Source organism: Gymnoscopelus microlampas (assembly GCF_963454915.1).
Source record: "Gymnoscopelus microlampas genome assembly, chromosome: 12".
Classification (NCBI taxonomy): Eukaryota; Metazoa; Chordata; class Actinopteri; order Myctophiformes; family Myctophidae; genus Gymnoscopelus; species Gymnoscopelus microlampas.
In genome coordinates, this window is record NC_139949.1 from 14766741 (window position 1) to 14783477 (window position 16737).

General features: G+C 40.0%; 1 protein-coding gene across 1 annotated transcript in view; it reads left to right on the top strand.

Annotated features, from left to right (window-relative positions):
• The window catches only part of tecta (tectorin alpha), a gene marked incomplete at its 3' end in the record, with an annotated part of 54850 nt that overhangs the window by 185 nt on the left and 37928 nt on the right, over positions 1-16737 (top strand). Inside the window, exons 2-9 of the mRNA XM_084074172.1 lie at positions 973-1108; positions 4286-4419; positions 5705-5895; positions 9126-9265; positions 9986-10167; positions 11310-11569; positions 14222-14348; positions 14721-14837. Coding sequence (XP_083930298.1) covers positions 5718-5895; positions 9126-9265; positions 9986-10167; positions 11310-11569; positions 14222-14348; positions 14721-14837 — 1004 coding nt within the window. The 5' untranslated portion in view covers positions 973-1108; positions 4286-4419; positions 5705-5717. The remainder of the gene's footprint in view (positions 1-972; positions 1109-4285; positions 4420-5704; positions 5896-9125; positions 9266-9985; positions 10168-11309; positions 11570-14221; positions 14349-14720; positions 14838-16737) is intronic.

The window sequence follows — 16737 nt, forward strand, 5'->3', positions numbered from 1 at the left end:
AGATCACAACATTTACTCACGAGCTCCACGTTACAGAGTGTAGATTACATGATACGATGTGAGAGGCAAACATGACCAATATTGTCTTCCTTATGGTCTGACTTGGAAATAATTAACTCGACTTTACTGTGCTTTTAGACTAGAGCAACCTGTTAGTGTGGCTTTAAATGAGGAATTGTTTACCAGTAGCCACACATTATGATCACGATCATATGATCACGATCATATCGACTTGATAACAATGAGTGAAGTCACAGAATGTTCTATAGCGCCCACTTTGTGTTACAGTCGTGTTGTAAACGGCAATCCTCCACCTGTGTACGTCCATGTTGTGCATAATGCGTGGGCCTACACACAACAACAACATGTGCAGTGGTGGAAAAAGTTCTAAAATGTTTTACTTAAGTAAAAGTATCAATATTGCAATGTAGAAATACTCTGTTACAAGTAAAAGTACTGTATTAAAAATGTACTAGAGTAAAAGTATTGGCATCAAAATGTACTTAAAGTACCGAAAGTAGAAAATACTCATTATGCAGAAGGTCCCATTTCTCAAGATTTGAAATGTATAAAATGTATTGAAAAATCTTTTGAAAATAGTAGATCTACAAGCCAAATTGTGAGCTTGTATCGACTATTTTTAAATGGCCGATATGTACTGTATATAGGGCTGAAGTTACTCCCCTAAAGTAAAAATACCTCAAAATTGTACTCAAGTACAGTACTTGAGTAAATGTATTTAGTTACTTTACACCACTGATAATGTGATCAGCCGTCGTGCCTGTTGAAAATATCAAAATATGAGAAATTTTAAAAAAAGAAATGAAAAATATGAGAAAATATTTTCCTGCGGTTCTATTATTGCTAGTTTTCGAAAGCACAAGTCCTGTTGACAGTACAGTAGAGCACACCCACCTCCCCCACAGTCCGTAAAATGCATTCAGCTCAGCTGTTTATTATTTCCCCCAACAGGTGAAGGCTATAGACCCCCTGCTGCAGACCCTGGCACATAAGGCCCACCACCACCAGGCAGTTTGTCTCACCACGGGGGGCACCTGATCTGATGTGCTGAAAAAAGACCGTCCTTTTGGTCTCCGGCGTATCAGAGGTAAGAATCAGAGCATCCCTGAAATGGGAAGCCATCTTTGACAGAACATCACAGGGGCCCCCGGGTTACCTGAACCACTGTGGAGGTGGGCTGAGCTATATAAGATGCACACAGTCACACACAGACACCACCTGTCTGAAACCGATAGGGCTGATGATCCGGGTTCAGCGGGCTGTGTATGATGAGCCCCCATTGAAGCACCTGGGTCCTAGAATACATCTGTTTTGATGTGTCTGACATATGGTGCTCTGAAACAATGCACAGTTAAATGTTTCATGAAGTGCAGTCAGTGTACTCTTGACGTAAGTGCATTTGCAAATTACAGATACGACTGCAAATTCATTAAAACAGTGGTTCTCAAACAGTGGTCCGGGGACCACCAGTGGTCCCTGGGGGGGTACCAGGGGGTCCCCAGCAAAATGAGTTAACATAGCGTCACAATCATTTTAACCACTTAGCTTTGGCTATTCAAAAATATCAGATATACAAGCTCATGCTCAAGCTATGAGCTTGTAGATCTTTTTGAAAAATCTTGAAAATGTGTGCATATCTCTGAATTTATATATTTTTAAAAACTAACATTTCTAACTAAAATCGCTTCTGGGGGTCACTGGCACAACACATTTTCAGATTGGGGTCCGCGGCCAAATTTATATCAATTTAGGGGCCCTTGGCATGAAAAAGGTTGAAAACCATTAAAACATAATTTCTTGTTACTACTTGTTACTTACTTATTATCTTATAATACTTATCCGCCGTGAATTAAAGGAGACAGAAGAAATTAAACATTGGAACAGAACCACTACGCTACAGGCGTAAGACTTGCAATGGTTGCCTTTGCTCAGAATGGAAATGGACCGTCCTGCTGTCACTTAAAGCAGTGGTTCTCAACCTCTTCAGGCTGTGACCCCCCAAAATAATCATATTTGAACTGGGGACCCCGACCCTGACAAGCACTTGGAATTGTAGGAGTTGAGGCTTTACATTTAGTTTGACTCAGTTCAACAGATACATTTTGTGAAAATAGCTGATCTAGCTTACAACGCCTTACGACGTTGTGAGCTTGTAGATCAGATATTTACACAATTAGGTATTAAAAGTGCATAAATTGTCACTTAACTGTCATCTGGGGACCCCCCAAAAATCATGTGGGGACCCCCCTGGTCCTAAAAGTACATTTGAAATCATATTTAGGTATTGTTACTGTTACTGAAGTCAAAAGTTTCAAAACTTCCTAGTGGTGGAATAGTGCACTCACTGCAAGCCCACAGTATGTAAAATAGTACCTTTGGTTTGGTTTACTGGTTGATGGGTTCACTGTTGAAGATTTACATTGTGATTTGAATTGTGTGTGTGTGTGTGTGTGTGTGTGTGTGTGTGTGTGTGTGTGTGTGTGTGTGTGTGTGTGTGTGTTGTGTGTGTGTGTGTGTGTGTGTGTGTGTGTGTGTGTGTGTGTGTGTGTGTGTGTGTGTGTGTGTGTGTGTGTGTGTGTGTGTGTGTGTGTGTGTGTGTGTGTGTGAATATTTTGAAAACTTAAAATAAGGTGGATATTACACCAAGCTTTTTGGTGCCGTTGTATCCAGCTCAAATCCAGCTAAAAACACTATCTTGTTACTATAAAAAGCAGAGTTGGCTGGTTTTTATGATTTTTTTTCAAATTAGAATGTACGTCACCAATCTTACCATGTGAATGTGAAGATTGGTGTGAATATTGATTTGAAGTATCTATTGTATTAAAGAGGTTAAAATTACAGACCAAATTACTCGTGTTTTTTTAATCAAATATAAATAACTATTAAAATAAAATCAACCTGTTTAACTCATTCACTGCCAGAATTATTTCTGGCCTGTTTGAACACCGCCAAGATTTTTCATTGAAAAAAAAAAGTACTCAGGAGCCGAGATACAGAATTTTTATGTTTTAAGTTAACAAGGAAGTGGATGGGAGTCTATATCTTCGAAAAATCATATCTCCTTGGTCTTTGGGTCAAAAAAAAAAAAAAAAATCTAAAAAAAAAAAAAAAAAAAAAAAAAATATTTTTAATTTTTTAATTTTTTTTAAAAAGTCGTTTTAGTCGTTCTTGGCAGGCATGGCTTATGGACAGAAGTCGTTTTAGTCGTTCTAGGCAGTATATGAGTTAACTGCTGCCAACTAGGCCTGTCACAGTTATTACATAGTCATCTAATCGTAATGATTTGAGAGAAATACAAAGATTTTTTGCATAATCGTCATAATCCATTTCCATGTCGAGAAATGTTCATATGTTCAAACATTTTCAAAAATAGTGGAAATAGCAGATCTACAAGCTTAAAAACGTGTCTTATCATAACCCGTTTTGAGCTTGTAGATCGACTATTTCCACTATTCATGCTGTATTCATCATGTTCCAAGTTCAGCGGCAGAAACCTAACCTTTGAGCGACAACTAATCGTCTCGTAAAATGTCATAATCGTGACAGCCCTACTGCCAACTCCCCACACATACAGACACACCTCTACCACATATGCATAGCATACAGTATCACTAATAACAGCTGTAAAAACCCCAAAACACACTCCTAGTGTCCTACACTACATATCTCCTCTAGAGGGTGCAGTGGAGCAGCACTGGTTTGAAGGATAACCTTATCTCTTCCCAATGCATTGATATCCTCTGTCATCAAGTAGTTTTTGCTTCCATTAGTTGCAACGGAGGCCTCCACCTACAGTAGCTATATACCGTGCAGTCTCTGTGAACCACCCTTAACCCATTCAGACCTGAGGCCGATTCTACAAAATGACAGTTTTCTGAAAAACGTATGTTACTATATCAGCGGGGCTCAAACCTTTTCATGTCAAGGACCACCAAAATGATATGTATTTGGTTGCGGACCCCAATCTCAAAATATGTTGTTCCAGGGACCCCCAGAAGCAAATATTTAAGTTTTTTGTTCGCTTTAAAAAATATATATATATTCAAAGATTTTCCCAAATTTTCACGATTTTTCAAAAATAGAAGCTCGTAGTGCGGCACCCGGTCACTTAACCCGGTCAGGGTTAAGTGATGTGTTCAAATAGGAGTCAATTACAATGGCGTCTCACTGCCACTGTTGTTCCAGCGAGATTATGTCATATTGTGGCTGGAATACAGTGTCACTTGTGTGGCTAATGGAATGCTTTGTGTCTCTCCTCTGTTAGCTGTAAAAGGGCCGCACATGCCAAACGTTCCTGGTACTGCCACCATAGTCACCACTGGTTGGCCGGCTTCACAGAAGGACACGCCGCCCGGGTACCTTCCTCAGCCCAACACCGTAGTGCAGACCAGACCGGAGGTGTGTACAGTCGTCAGTGTGGGGTGGGGTCCGGCGGGGACCCCAGGGGTCCTTCAGGGAGGGCCCAACTAAATTATTTATAGTTAAGAACAAAATGGACACTTTTGGGTCTGTAACTCAGAGAGTGAAATTTAACTCTCAAGAGTTACATTAGCAGCTCATTTTACAGTGTAGATCGGTGTAACAGAGATGAAAACGAATTAAAAAAATGCTGACAAAATTGAAAACTATACTATAAACTATAAAATGTAAGCCGATGGTTCTCATTCCTGATTGGGTGAAATTGGTGGTAACCCACCTGAACATTTATTTTCTGTCTATTAAAGAGCTGGAATGGCTGTGAACAATCACTGTAGCAGTGGTTCTCAAACTTTGTTAATACCAGGACCCCATTTTATGGGGGACATTTTTTTGGTGATCTCACACTTGATTTATAATAGTCCAATTTCAAAGTTAGGAATATTCATCAGAAAATGCATTTACAATGCTGCTGATTTTGTGTCTTATCAAAGTACTTTAAAAGCATCGGAAAAGCCTTTCTGTACACATTTGTAAATACAAATATAAAGCAGAACATAGTACTACTGTGTGGCTTAATGGGAAGAATACATCTTTATTTTTTCAGTTGGCAATATGTGACCCCACTATCACCTTCCCACGACCCGACCAATAGTTTGAGAATCTCTGCTCTATAGCAAGCAATGGTCACTCACAGAATATAGAGCTAACGTTTTTTTTAACAAAAAAACCTTGTTTTACCCCCCAAAACATGTTGTTGTTAAAACTTTCTATATTCTGATAGTACCTCTCATTTTAACACTTAATTTTTAAGGTCGGGTCTATAATGCGTTATAACCACATTTATAATGCATTATAATGCACTTAGAAGGCATTGTAACACTTGTTATAAATGTTTATTATGCATAACAACTTTTATGAACAAGGTGTGATGGTCATAATGCATTATAAACTCAGTGGAACAGTACATTGTAACACTTTACTTAAAGGTCGGGTCTATAATGTATTATAATCACATTTATAATGCATCATATTGCATTATAATGCATTTTTCAATGCTTTATGACACTTCTTTATACATTTTTATAATTATTTATAACAACGTATAACAAATACAATTTAACTACTTACTAAGTTAAGGTAGTTATAATGTGCTGTTCCACTGAGCTTATAATGCATTATGACCATCACGTATAATACGTTATAAACGTTGTCATAAGTTGTCATACATGATTATAAACCCTAACCTGTACTCTCTCTCTCTTAGGGCTGCAGTAACCATGTACCAGACCTCTGACGAAGAGGAGGCAACCATGGACCAGACCTCTGACGAGGAGGAGGAGCGCACCTTCGTCCAGGTCATTAGTGAGAAGTACATCTCTGAGAACTTCCCGTTATGCCGTGGCCCTGGCCCTGCCGTGGTGGTGCTGCCCAGCCCTCCGGGATCACCCACCAAAGGTGAGAGGTGATACTGGTCATTCTGTTGAACGTCATTCGTACTAGAGCCAGACTGATGTATATCGGTTAAGCCGATATATCGGCCATTATTTGACTTTTTTTGACGACATCGGTAAAATCAGCAATTATGCAGCCGATGTGTAGTTTTCAAAAATAGCCGATCTGCAAGCTCACAATGCATCGCAAAAGCGACGCGTTGTGAGCTTGTAGAACTTTTTTTATGGCTTAAGTGGTTAAATAAATAAAACTATGGAGGGTTGCACTCTAATAAAAGTCATTTTTTTTTATTGTTCCATATGCCTCAAGTTGACAAGATGACATTTTGGCTATCCGGCCTTCATCACACTGATGAAGGCCGGATACGGATAGGTGACCATCCATGGTTTGATTTGGTGAATAGTTATTTGGATAATGCACCAGAGTGGTCAGAGTGCAGTGGTAGAGTTACGTTTGTTAACCCATTAAGACCTGAGGCCGATTCTACAAATGTTTTTTTTCTGAAAAACCTATGTTGCTATATCAGTGGTTCTCAAACCTTTTCATGTCAAGGAACCCCAAAATGTATATGTATTTGGCCACCATCTCAAAATATGTTGTTCCAGGGACCCCCAGAAGCAAAGATTTTAGTTAAAAATAGCAAATGTATAAAACTAGAGGTGCGGGCCGCTGCGTATAATTGAAGTTTTTTTCATACATTGATATATACAAAAAGTTATTAGTGTTTATTTTTATTTATGTGTTTGCTTACAAGATAAAGTTTCTCAAATATCAGAACATGGGTATTTGGTGGTCTCGGACACTTCCAAAAATGGCATCAGACCCAATAATCTGTCATCGCTCAGGCTCTAATTTATACTTCCGCAACGGAAATAACTGATTTCTGCTTGAAAATGTGTTATTTTAGGCTTAGGGTCATGAGGCCATGGTCTGTGTACATTCAATTCTGTCAGTGAGCTAAGCTAGCTGCTGCTAAGCCTTTGAGCTACTTATGTGTAATGTCAATAACTCAGCTTACTGTTCGGCGAGGATCTGTACTGCTGACCCTGCGTCTTACGCTGCGTTCACAGTAGAGGTGACTAAGTTACAAAACGGCCAGGCCTGGCCAGCTACATAGCTGCCAAGTTGCTGTTGAAGTGTTGCTCAAGCCAATTAATCCTAGCCTGGTAAACCCTCCCTCCGGAAATCTCATTTCCATTTGATTTCAGGAGTGAGTCTGGCCTGAACCGCCTTTCTGCAATAATCGTTCTATACGCCGAACTGAGGAGCCTATCAGCGTCGTCGCACATCGTTCTGTGATTGACAGCGACAGTTGGCCAATCAGGTGGCGAGTTCGAGTGATTCCGAATGAAGCCGAGTGCAGCCTGACTGGGGCCGACAAAAGACGAACGGCAGCCATTGTTGTTGTCCGAGTGCCTTCACGTCTTATTTTAGTTTTTAAAACGGTCTCAAACTTCTTTTTTGAGGCACGGAATTTACTATTAAGATATCGTTTGGATAGAATTTAGTTGTTTAACTTCATATATGTGGTCAATTAATCATGACAGAGCCTATTTAAAACTATACATTTAGAGAACCGGCAGGGGCGGGGAGTGACACGCATGTATCCCAATAAGGCAACCTATTTTCGGCATGGCCGTCCCAAAAGTCCCGTTGCGTCACATAGTCTGGAGCTCGTCAAAATGAACTGCTGATTGGCTGAAGGGGAAAAACGATCATTGGTTGAAGGGGTTGTCAGTCAACGGTATTACTCCCGCCCAACTCCAGCCCACAGCGAATATTGCAGAAAGGCGGTTCAGGCCAGACTCACTCCTGAAATCAAATGGAAATGAGATTTCCGGAGGGAGGGTTTACCAGGCTAAATTAATCCATTAAGACCTGGAACGCATCTGTGTCATTTTAAGATTTCTTTGGCTATTCAAAAATAGCAGATATACAACCTCATAGCGCGGCACAAGCTTGTAGATCTGCACATTTCTTTTCAATTGTGAAAATTTGTGCAAATCTTTGAATATATACAGTATATATTTTTAAACATTTGTAACGCAAATCTTTGCTTCTTGGGGTCCCTGGAACAAAATATTTTACAAATGTTCCATTAAAAAATATATATTCAAAGATTTTGAACACATTTTCCACTATTTTTCAAAAAATAGCAGATCTACAAGCTATGAGCTTGTGTATCTGCTATTTTTTAACAGCCAAAGAAATCTTAAAATGACAGATGCGTTCCCGCTCTTAATGGATTAAAGAACAGGGCTGGAGATAATCTCACAAACCACTGAGCCAATCAGCGCCATATTTCTTTTTTTTTCATGTGTTTTGGGCTTTTCTGCCTTTATTGGGTAGTACAGTTTTAGAATGACAGGAAACAGAGAGACGGGGAGTGACACCCAGCAAAGGCTGTGGGGCTCTGGAATCGAACCTGCAACTTGCTGTCAGGCTGCATTCGAGCCTATATGTGGTATATGCACCTTAACCACTAGGCCATCTGCGCCCCAGCAACATTTTTCTTGTGCACGTCGTCAGTAAGCCACTGAAGTTACCCCCACCATTTTCTTTCACATAATACTTTTTGAAATGTCAGGTTGCCCGTATTTGGAGTCATACAGTGTCCATGTCATATAGACGACATATATGACTGACAAATGAGATCCGAGATCCACACTGGAGTCACGCCATTCCCATGTGGATCCCGAGTTCCACATGAAAGCTGAGACCAGCACAACTTTGATTTGTGGCGCGGCACATACTTCCCACAGCGACAAGTGTCTGGCGTCACTTTGTAGCTTCATGTCACTGGCTTCCATTGCAAAATGGATCAACGCGCAGCATTAGTGCGGCCATAACCATCAGCTGGGTGAATCTGTAAAAGCAAATTCCCCTCCCCTGGGGAACAGAAAATACTCCCTTTCCCCACTTTTTTCACACACCAATAATTTGGTGTCTTAGTAGCACAATCAACCTCCTCAACAAAATGGTCTGCTTTCAGTGTTGTGCAGTTGTTTTATGTTTTAAATGTTAGTTTTTCTATTCTACTATTATTATTTGTAGCTGCTGTGTTCAGTTTGCAGATTGAAATGCGTTAATTGATTGATTGATTGATTGATTGAATACCTTTTCCAAAATCGGCCTTGATGGAAGACGAAAAATATATACATTTACCTTTACCTTGATCTTGATCTTGAGTGTTAGTAAGTAAGTTTAACTAACTAACTTGTCCCTGGTTGCAGACCATCTCCACCTGCCCAGTGTGCTGGTGTTGAATGACTGTGGAATCAGCAAAGCTGGGAACCGCGCTGAGGTTGCATCTTACTGTGCCCATGTGAGAGAGCTGGACCTGTCCTATAATCAGCTTAAGGACTGGGGAGAGGTGGGTATCCTGAAACCATACTGTATGCTAAATGGAGCTGGATTGGTAATATCCATATAATATCAATATTGTGATATGAGACTAGATATGCTGAATATGGAGGAAGTGAGATACATATGCAACATTTAAACAGAACATTTGTATGGCATAAGCAGTGAATAGACATTACTGTAAAATGATACCATCTCCTCAAACTATTAGACCGTTCTAGCTGAATGAAATGAACAAATGCTACTACCTTCCTCTTTGGTCTGATATCATATTATTAGTTAAAGATTAATAATCTTTAGAATTAGAATATTAGTTTGTAAATATAAACCACTGACACAGGGGTGTTATACAGTCTTCGAAACCAGCCTGCCGTCGCGATGCAACGTGTTGTGAACTTGTAGATTGGCTATTTTCAAATAGCCTAGGTATAAAATAGATTTAAAGTGGTTAATGTTTGTTTCATAATATAAAAATGTATACGTGCAAAGTAACTAGTAACTATTTGAAAACTAGTAAGTTTTCAAATAATTGTAGTGGAGTAAAAGTACAATATTTGCCTCTGAGATGTAGTGGAGTTGAAGTAAAAGTACTGAAAATTGGAAATACTTCAGTAAAGTAAAAAATACCTCAAAATTGTACTTAAGTACAGTACTTGAATAAATGTACTTAGTCACTTTACACCACCGTTTTTTTTTTCTCGCCCTCTCTAATATCTTCCTGGGTTGTCAGGTCGGTACCATCGTATCCAGCATCCCCCGCCTCAACTTCCTGAACCTCAGCATGAACCCTCTGAGCGGCTGTGAGCTGGAGCCCTGCCTGGCTGACGTCTTCTCCAGAGTGCGACGCCTGGTGCTTATCAAGACACTTATCAGCTGGGACACTGTTCACACTCTCACACAGCACTCCCCAGAGTAAGAGGAAATGACTTGTGCTGCAGCTAGCTATTGATTATCTTAAGTAGCGATTATTCTCTCAGTTACTCTGTTGATTATTCAAATAATTGTAATAATAATATACTTTTTTATTTATTATATATTAACAAATAAACATAAACATGTTTATAATTGACTAAATTGATTACCGGTAGTCTGATTAACCACTTAACTATTGTATACTTTCTCTGTTTTTATTTATTTATTATTATTTAAAATAAACTCTTTATTTTAAATCCATTAAACCGATTAGTTTAACTGTTGCATCCTTAGAAACAACATCATTCCCCATGGTGTTGGTCACCACTGACACCAAAGATTGTTAATTTAGGAAGATACACCATCCCAATTGGAGCCACTATAAATAGTACACAAATCCTACAAATGGTCTCCTAAGTAGGCGTGGTTTGCTTCTCCCCCGACCATCCCACCACCCTCCCCCTCCCCTCTCCCTGGCTGACAATGTCATGTGGATGAGCATTGTATTGGTTATGTATATATGGTAAAATAAAATGTCATGATTCCCATACCCCATCAACCAAGACAGTTAGTAATGGAAAATGATATTATTGAGCATTGGAACACATATTTTATTTCATTTTGAATATGTCCATAATGATTTCACATACTATATTCACATATAGAATCTAAGTTTATCAGTTTTTAGAACATCTTATGGGGACAGAGCCCTCTATGTCTCGTCCGTCAGACATGCAGATGGACTATTCAGTTATATTCCCAAATCTCGTGAGAGTGTGTTGCTGGGATGGAGAAAGGTCGATAACAAAGTTGATCCTCTCCTGATTTGAGTCTTTTAAAAAAGCCATTTTAGTATGAAAATCTTGTAAATATTGTGTGGCTTGTGACGACCGGGTCCAATATTTAGTTCAGTGACCATGGAGCTAAAGAATGGTTCAGAAGCTGTGTTCACGTTTACTCTTCCATTGGAATGAATAGACTCCAACCTGCTTCCGCTCTCCTAACAAGGTGTACGTCACGCAGATGCGGGAAGTAAACCAGAGATGGCATGTCTTGCTATTTCCGTCTTTATGGCTGACACTCATCATATTGACTGATTATTGGTTAATAACTACTGTCATTGTACTGCTTGCCCCCTATAGGCTGGAGGAGCTGTTCCTTTGTCTGAACAATTATGACAGTGTGACGGAGTCCCCAGTGCCCTGTCCGTCCCTACGCCTGCTGCAGATCACAGACAACCAGCTGCAGGACTGGGCCGAGGTCAGGAAGCTTGGAGCCATGTACCCAGGCCTGGAGGTGCTGGTGCTGGCCAATAACAGCCTGCGGTCTGTGGAGGAACACGCTCGGGACGCGCTCCAGTGCCTCTTCCCCAACCTGCGCAGCATCAACCTCAACAGCTCAGGTCAGAGACGGAGTAACCGTAGTCGCGTGCCAGAGATGTTTGAGTGTCTGTGTTGTCTCCAACTCACAGCACATGGCCCTATATCTCTATTTTGGTCCATCCACAAATAAAGGATCTCTCAGTAGCACTCCTTCCTGCACTTCCTTGAAGGATTTTGTCAATTAATGAAATCTTTTGTGACACTGGCAGATAAACTTTTGAATGAATGTCTAGTCACCAGTGTAGTTAACCCATTAAAACCTGGAGCGCATCTGTGTAATTTTTAAATTGGCGCTAAAAATCATTATTTTACACTTTGGCTATTCAAAATAGCAGATCTACAAGCTTGTAGATCTGCTATCTTTGAAAAATATTGAACATTTCTGCAAATCTTTGAATATATATATTTTTTTTAGCGAACATTTGTAACTCAAATCTTTGCTTCTGGGGGATCCCTGGAAAGAAATATTTTGAGATGGGGGTCCGCAGCCAAATACATATACATTTTGGAGTCCTTGACATGAAAAAGTTTGAGAACCACTGACATAACAACATAAGTTTTTTCAAAAAACTGTTGCTTTTTGGGTTAAAGGAGCACTACAGTAACCACAAACATTCTAAAACAGCCTACTGTATTTTTGGACTCAATCAACAAACAGCAGGGTAAATTGTCACACAAGTAGAGAGTGTAATAGGTAAACATCAAACCTACCATCTGTCTAAACAACATGCTATCTAAATATAATTCTTAGCTTTTGTGGTCAAGCAAAACAAATCTGAATATAGCTTCGGGCAGACCTTCTGTTCACAACAGGTTTGAACATGGAGATAAACATGGCAGCCTTCATGGCTGGGCAACAAGCGCTATGCAGCTACAATAGCTCATTCTAGGCCTATGATGAAATTAATGAATGAATCTTCATCATCTCTATTTGTTTTATGTAGTTTACTTAAGACTATATTCATGTTATGTTCTCTACTGCCTTTGACTAAAGAATTTCAGATTACACCTTTTTTATGAATATTTCTGTATTTTCATTTATTTTGGTCTTAACAGTCATCTATGTCATGAATTTGAGAAAGTTTCAGCCTGATCCCCATTCCCATTGATTTCAATGTAATATTAATTTAAAGGTTAAAACAGATACCAAATATAAAATTATGTGAAAAAAAAGTTCTTGCCTACTGGCAGCGTGCCGTGCACAATACATTTGGCACTGATCAGTCCAGTGGTTTGTGTGATTAGCCATGGACAAACACACAGACAGAGAGCTCTATTCTAGACGTCTCGCCTCCTTCAGAGCCATTCGGTAAAAATCGTTTTTAGACCTTTATTTAGACCTGGTGCACCTGTTACATACGTTGTTATACCTTTCAAGCCGGGACAGTCTTTTTGAAAACTTGGGTTAGGATTTAGAAATGGCCACAGGTCTAAATGGTTCATGCATTCAGTGAAACACCTAATTTATTCCTCAGTATCTGTCTTTAACCATGGTGTGTGTGACCTCACTCTTTCCCATTATTACAATTCTTATTTTATTGTCACCGCCAGGCCGTAGGCATGGAGAGACTATGTTTTGCACCCTGTCCGTCCGTCCGTGTGTGTGTCCGTGTGTGTGTGTCCGTCAGCTAATCTCTGGCACTGTTGGCTTGATCGAAGCAAAACTGTGCACACACTCCCTGGATACCAGAGCAGAACCTCTGCCCCAAATTTCTCACATGGGCCTGTCATAGCGCCACCAGGAGGCCGTTTTTTGGAAAGCATTTCTTTTTACAGTACTCCTACAGATTTTGTCCAAACATCACCCAAATCGGTACACAGTATCTCTATTGTCATTAAACGAAACGGGTCTTCCAGATTTTTCATAATTCCATCCTGATTGGCTAAGATTGGCTTCCAAAGTTTGCAGGAGTGCTCCGTTTTGAACAAAAGGCCTCACATCATGAACACAGCGTGCGATTTCCGTGAAATATTGCACGCACATTCCCACTAGGCCAAGGAAGAAATGCTACTTGAAAATTCGGCCTCATGGTGGTGCTATAGCAGGCCGCTTTACCTTTAACTGCACCTATGTGTGTAAAACTTTGTATGCACACTCCCTAGAGGCCAAAGAAATATGTTTTCCCTGCATTTTTCACATCTGCTTTTTATACCAGGAGGATTTTATATTACTCCTTCAGATTTGATCCAAATTTCACGCAAATCGGTACACATGCTCTCTATAGTCATGTGATCAAGACGGCTCTGTTTAATTTTTCATATTCCATCCTGATTGGCTAAGATTGACATCTAAAGTTTGCAGGAGTGGCCCATTTTGAACTAAATTCCGCAAATCATGAACGTAGCATCCGATTGTGGTGAAACTTTGCACGCAGATTTGCACTACGTTGAGGAACAAATGCCACACTTTTAATATTGCCCTATTATTGTGCCACCAGGAGGCCGTTTTTTTGCACAAATCTTTTTTCAAGTAATCACGATTTTTCATATTCCATCCTGACTGGCGAATTCCGAACATTGCTGGCCCACAATAACCTACCTGACCTGGCGGAGACCTGTGCTCTGAGGAGCACTGTTTCTAGTTTTTTTATTTTTCTTTGCAAATGTGTGTCAACTGACCTCTTGTGTCTGTCACAAACTGCTCCCTCATGTTTCTGTGTCTGTTATCGCAGGGCTTGGAAAATGGGACGATATTGAGCGGCTGAATTTTTTCCCGAAGCTGCAGGAGGTGAAGGCCCAGGGGATTCCTCTGCTGCAGGCCTACAGCAAGCAAGAGAGATGGAGCCTCGTCGTGGCACAGTCAGTCTATGCACTCTCACACCGACACACTCACTGTACATATACTTGTACAGTGAGTGTGTCAGTCAGTCATATATACTAAATGAGCTCCTTTAATGCTAAATCTTGTGATCCTCATGGTTAGATGGTGTCCTAATCACCACAGAGTAACCCCAAAGGACCCCTAGTTTACGCCAAGTTATCACAAATGTCCATAAAGTATCCCAGACGTTACCACAAACAACCTAAAAATGTCACAATATTTTTTTTATTTTGTGGTAATATTTGGGATATTTTTATAGTACATTATGGTGATTGGTAGGACCTGATCTTCGCCCAAAAAAAAAAAAAAAAAAAAACATAAACACAGGGTGACCATTTTTTATTCTGCAGGCTGCCATCTGTAACCGTTTTGAATGGGAGTGTGGTGACCGATGGGGAGAGAGAGGCTGCTGAGAGGTTCTTCATCAGACATTTCTGTGACTGTCCAGAGGAAGAGCTTCCCGAGAGGTACTTGTCAACATATACACACTATCACACACAGTATGTATCACACAGTCTCACCGAGAGTCACAAAACTCCAGACGAATGCTGGGCCAGAAACGCCATCTAAAAATATTTCTTCTCAAAAGATGGGTGCACCGGATAGTGCAATCGGATCCATTAATCACGCAACATTACGATTCGATTCCGGCTGGAAAACTGTGTTGCATGTCTTTCCCCATCTCTTATCTGCCCTGAGTTTCCTGTCTCTGTGCTATCCTATAAACAAACGGTCTACAAAAATCAAAGGTAGGGGGTGATTTTAGAAGCTTTTATTTCCCACTATTGCGTCGGTCCTGTGGGAATGTATTAGTGGTGTGTCCATGCCAAGCCTTGTTACGGGAGCTTAATACTCCCTCTAGCGATCACATTTCCATTGGCATTGAAAAGTATGATTTCAGGTAATAGGAAAACAGTTTGGGGTGGAGAAAAGGTAATGATCCTATAAAACACCCTAACTGATCTGCTTTAGTGTCATTAGTGTATGGGATTGCACTTAGCAAGGATAATGACATGAAATCAAGTTAAATATTGGATTGCACTCTTCAAAGTCTGTAATCCCACTTCCAACTATTTCAATTGTTTTTAATGTAATTTGATAATAATACATATTGTCTTAGTAGTATTATGGCCTTTTACGTATGTAAGGGATGTATAGCATTCGCAGTCATTATTGCAGAACAGCCCCCAAAACAGACTACATTACATTACATTACAGTCATTTAGCAGACGCTTTTATCCAAAGCGACTTACAATAAGTGCATTCAACATAGGTAGGGAACGAAAACTACTAATCACCAGAAGTCCTAAGTGCATTTTCTGCAAAAACAAGCAACCAAGAGTATACCTAGCGCTAAGGTAAAAGTGCATTATATCAGCTACCTATTTCCTTAAACAGATGAGACAAAAATAGCAAAATCAAATGAGCAGGAGCTAATACAAGTGTATCGACTAAACAAGATCCAATAAAACAATACAACAATAAAACAAGCGTTCGTACACCTAGTTAACAACAAGTCTACTTATGAAATTTCACACAAAATGTACAAGATTAAAAAAAATATTGTATTAGTCTACAAGCATCTGCTAAACTTAATCTAAGATTAGAGCTGCACTACTGTCATGGCAACATAGAGGCAACGTTGGTATTTCTGAATAACAGACGACCGCTGATGTTCAGGTGTCAAGGATTCACCAAAGGTGTGTAATTAACATAGTTAGTAATAGTTAGGCTTCAAGGATGTTTTAGATCGTATGCATTATATAATGCAGAACGGTAGAATCAGTATTTAGGTTGCATTAATGTAAAGTATACCTGACTTGTAATAGGGGTTAAGGGCTTCCTGAATACCCTCCCAAAGTTGTGCCAATTAGTGTTTGCAATGCAATTTCTATTACTATTATTATTATATATATATATTTGTTTGTCTGACACTGAAAGCGACTTGCCCACACTCTTCGGTGGCTGCATTCCACTTAACCTCAGCAGAATGTGGGGGAGGGATTTGTTAGGGAAGGCGCGGTCCCTGTCTGGGGGGAAACTAACCTTTGGGAGACAATGCCACCAGTCTCTCCCCACTCAATGACTGCTTTGTACCATGAATTCTCTGATTGGTAAACCGATATACAAGGTAGCAGGTTGATTTTCTTTTTTTAAGAGATATATAGTACATAATAATAATATATATATGTGTGTGTGTGTGTGTGTGTGTGTGTGTGTGTGTACGACTGTACGTACTGTAAACAGTTGAGAAATGGGTTAGTCTCCTGGCAGTGTGTTCAGCTATGACATTGGTTCTCAAAGTGGGGTCCGGGGACCCCCAGGGGTACTTGGGGGGTATCAGGGGGTCCCCAGCGAAATGTGTCA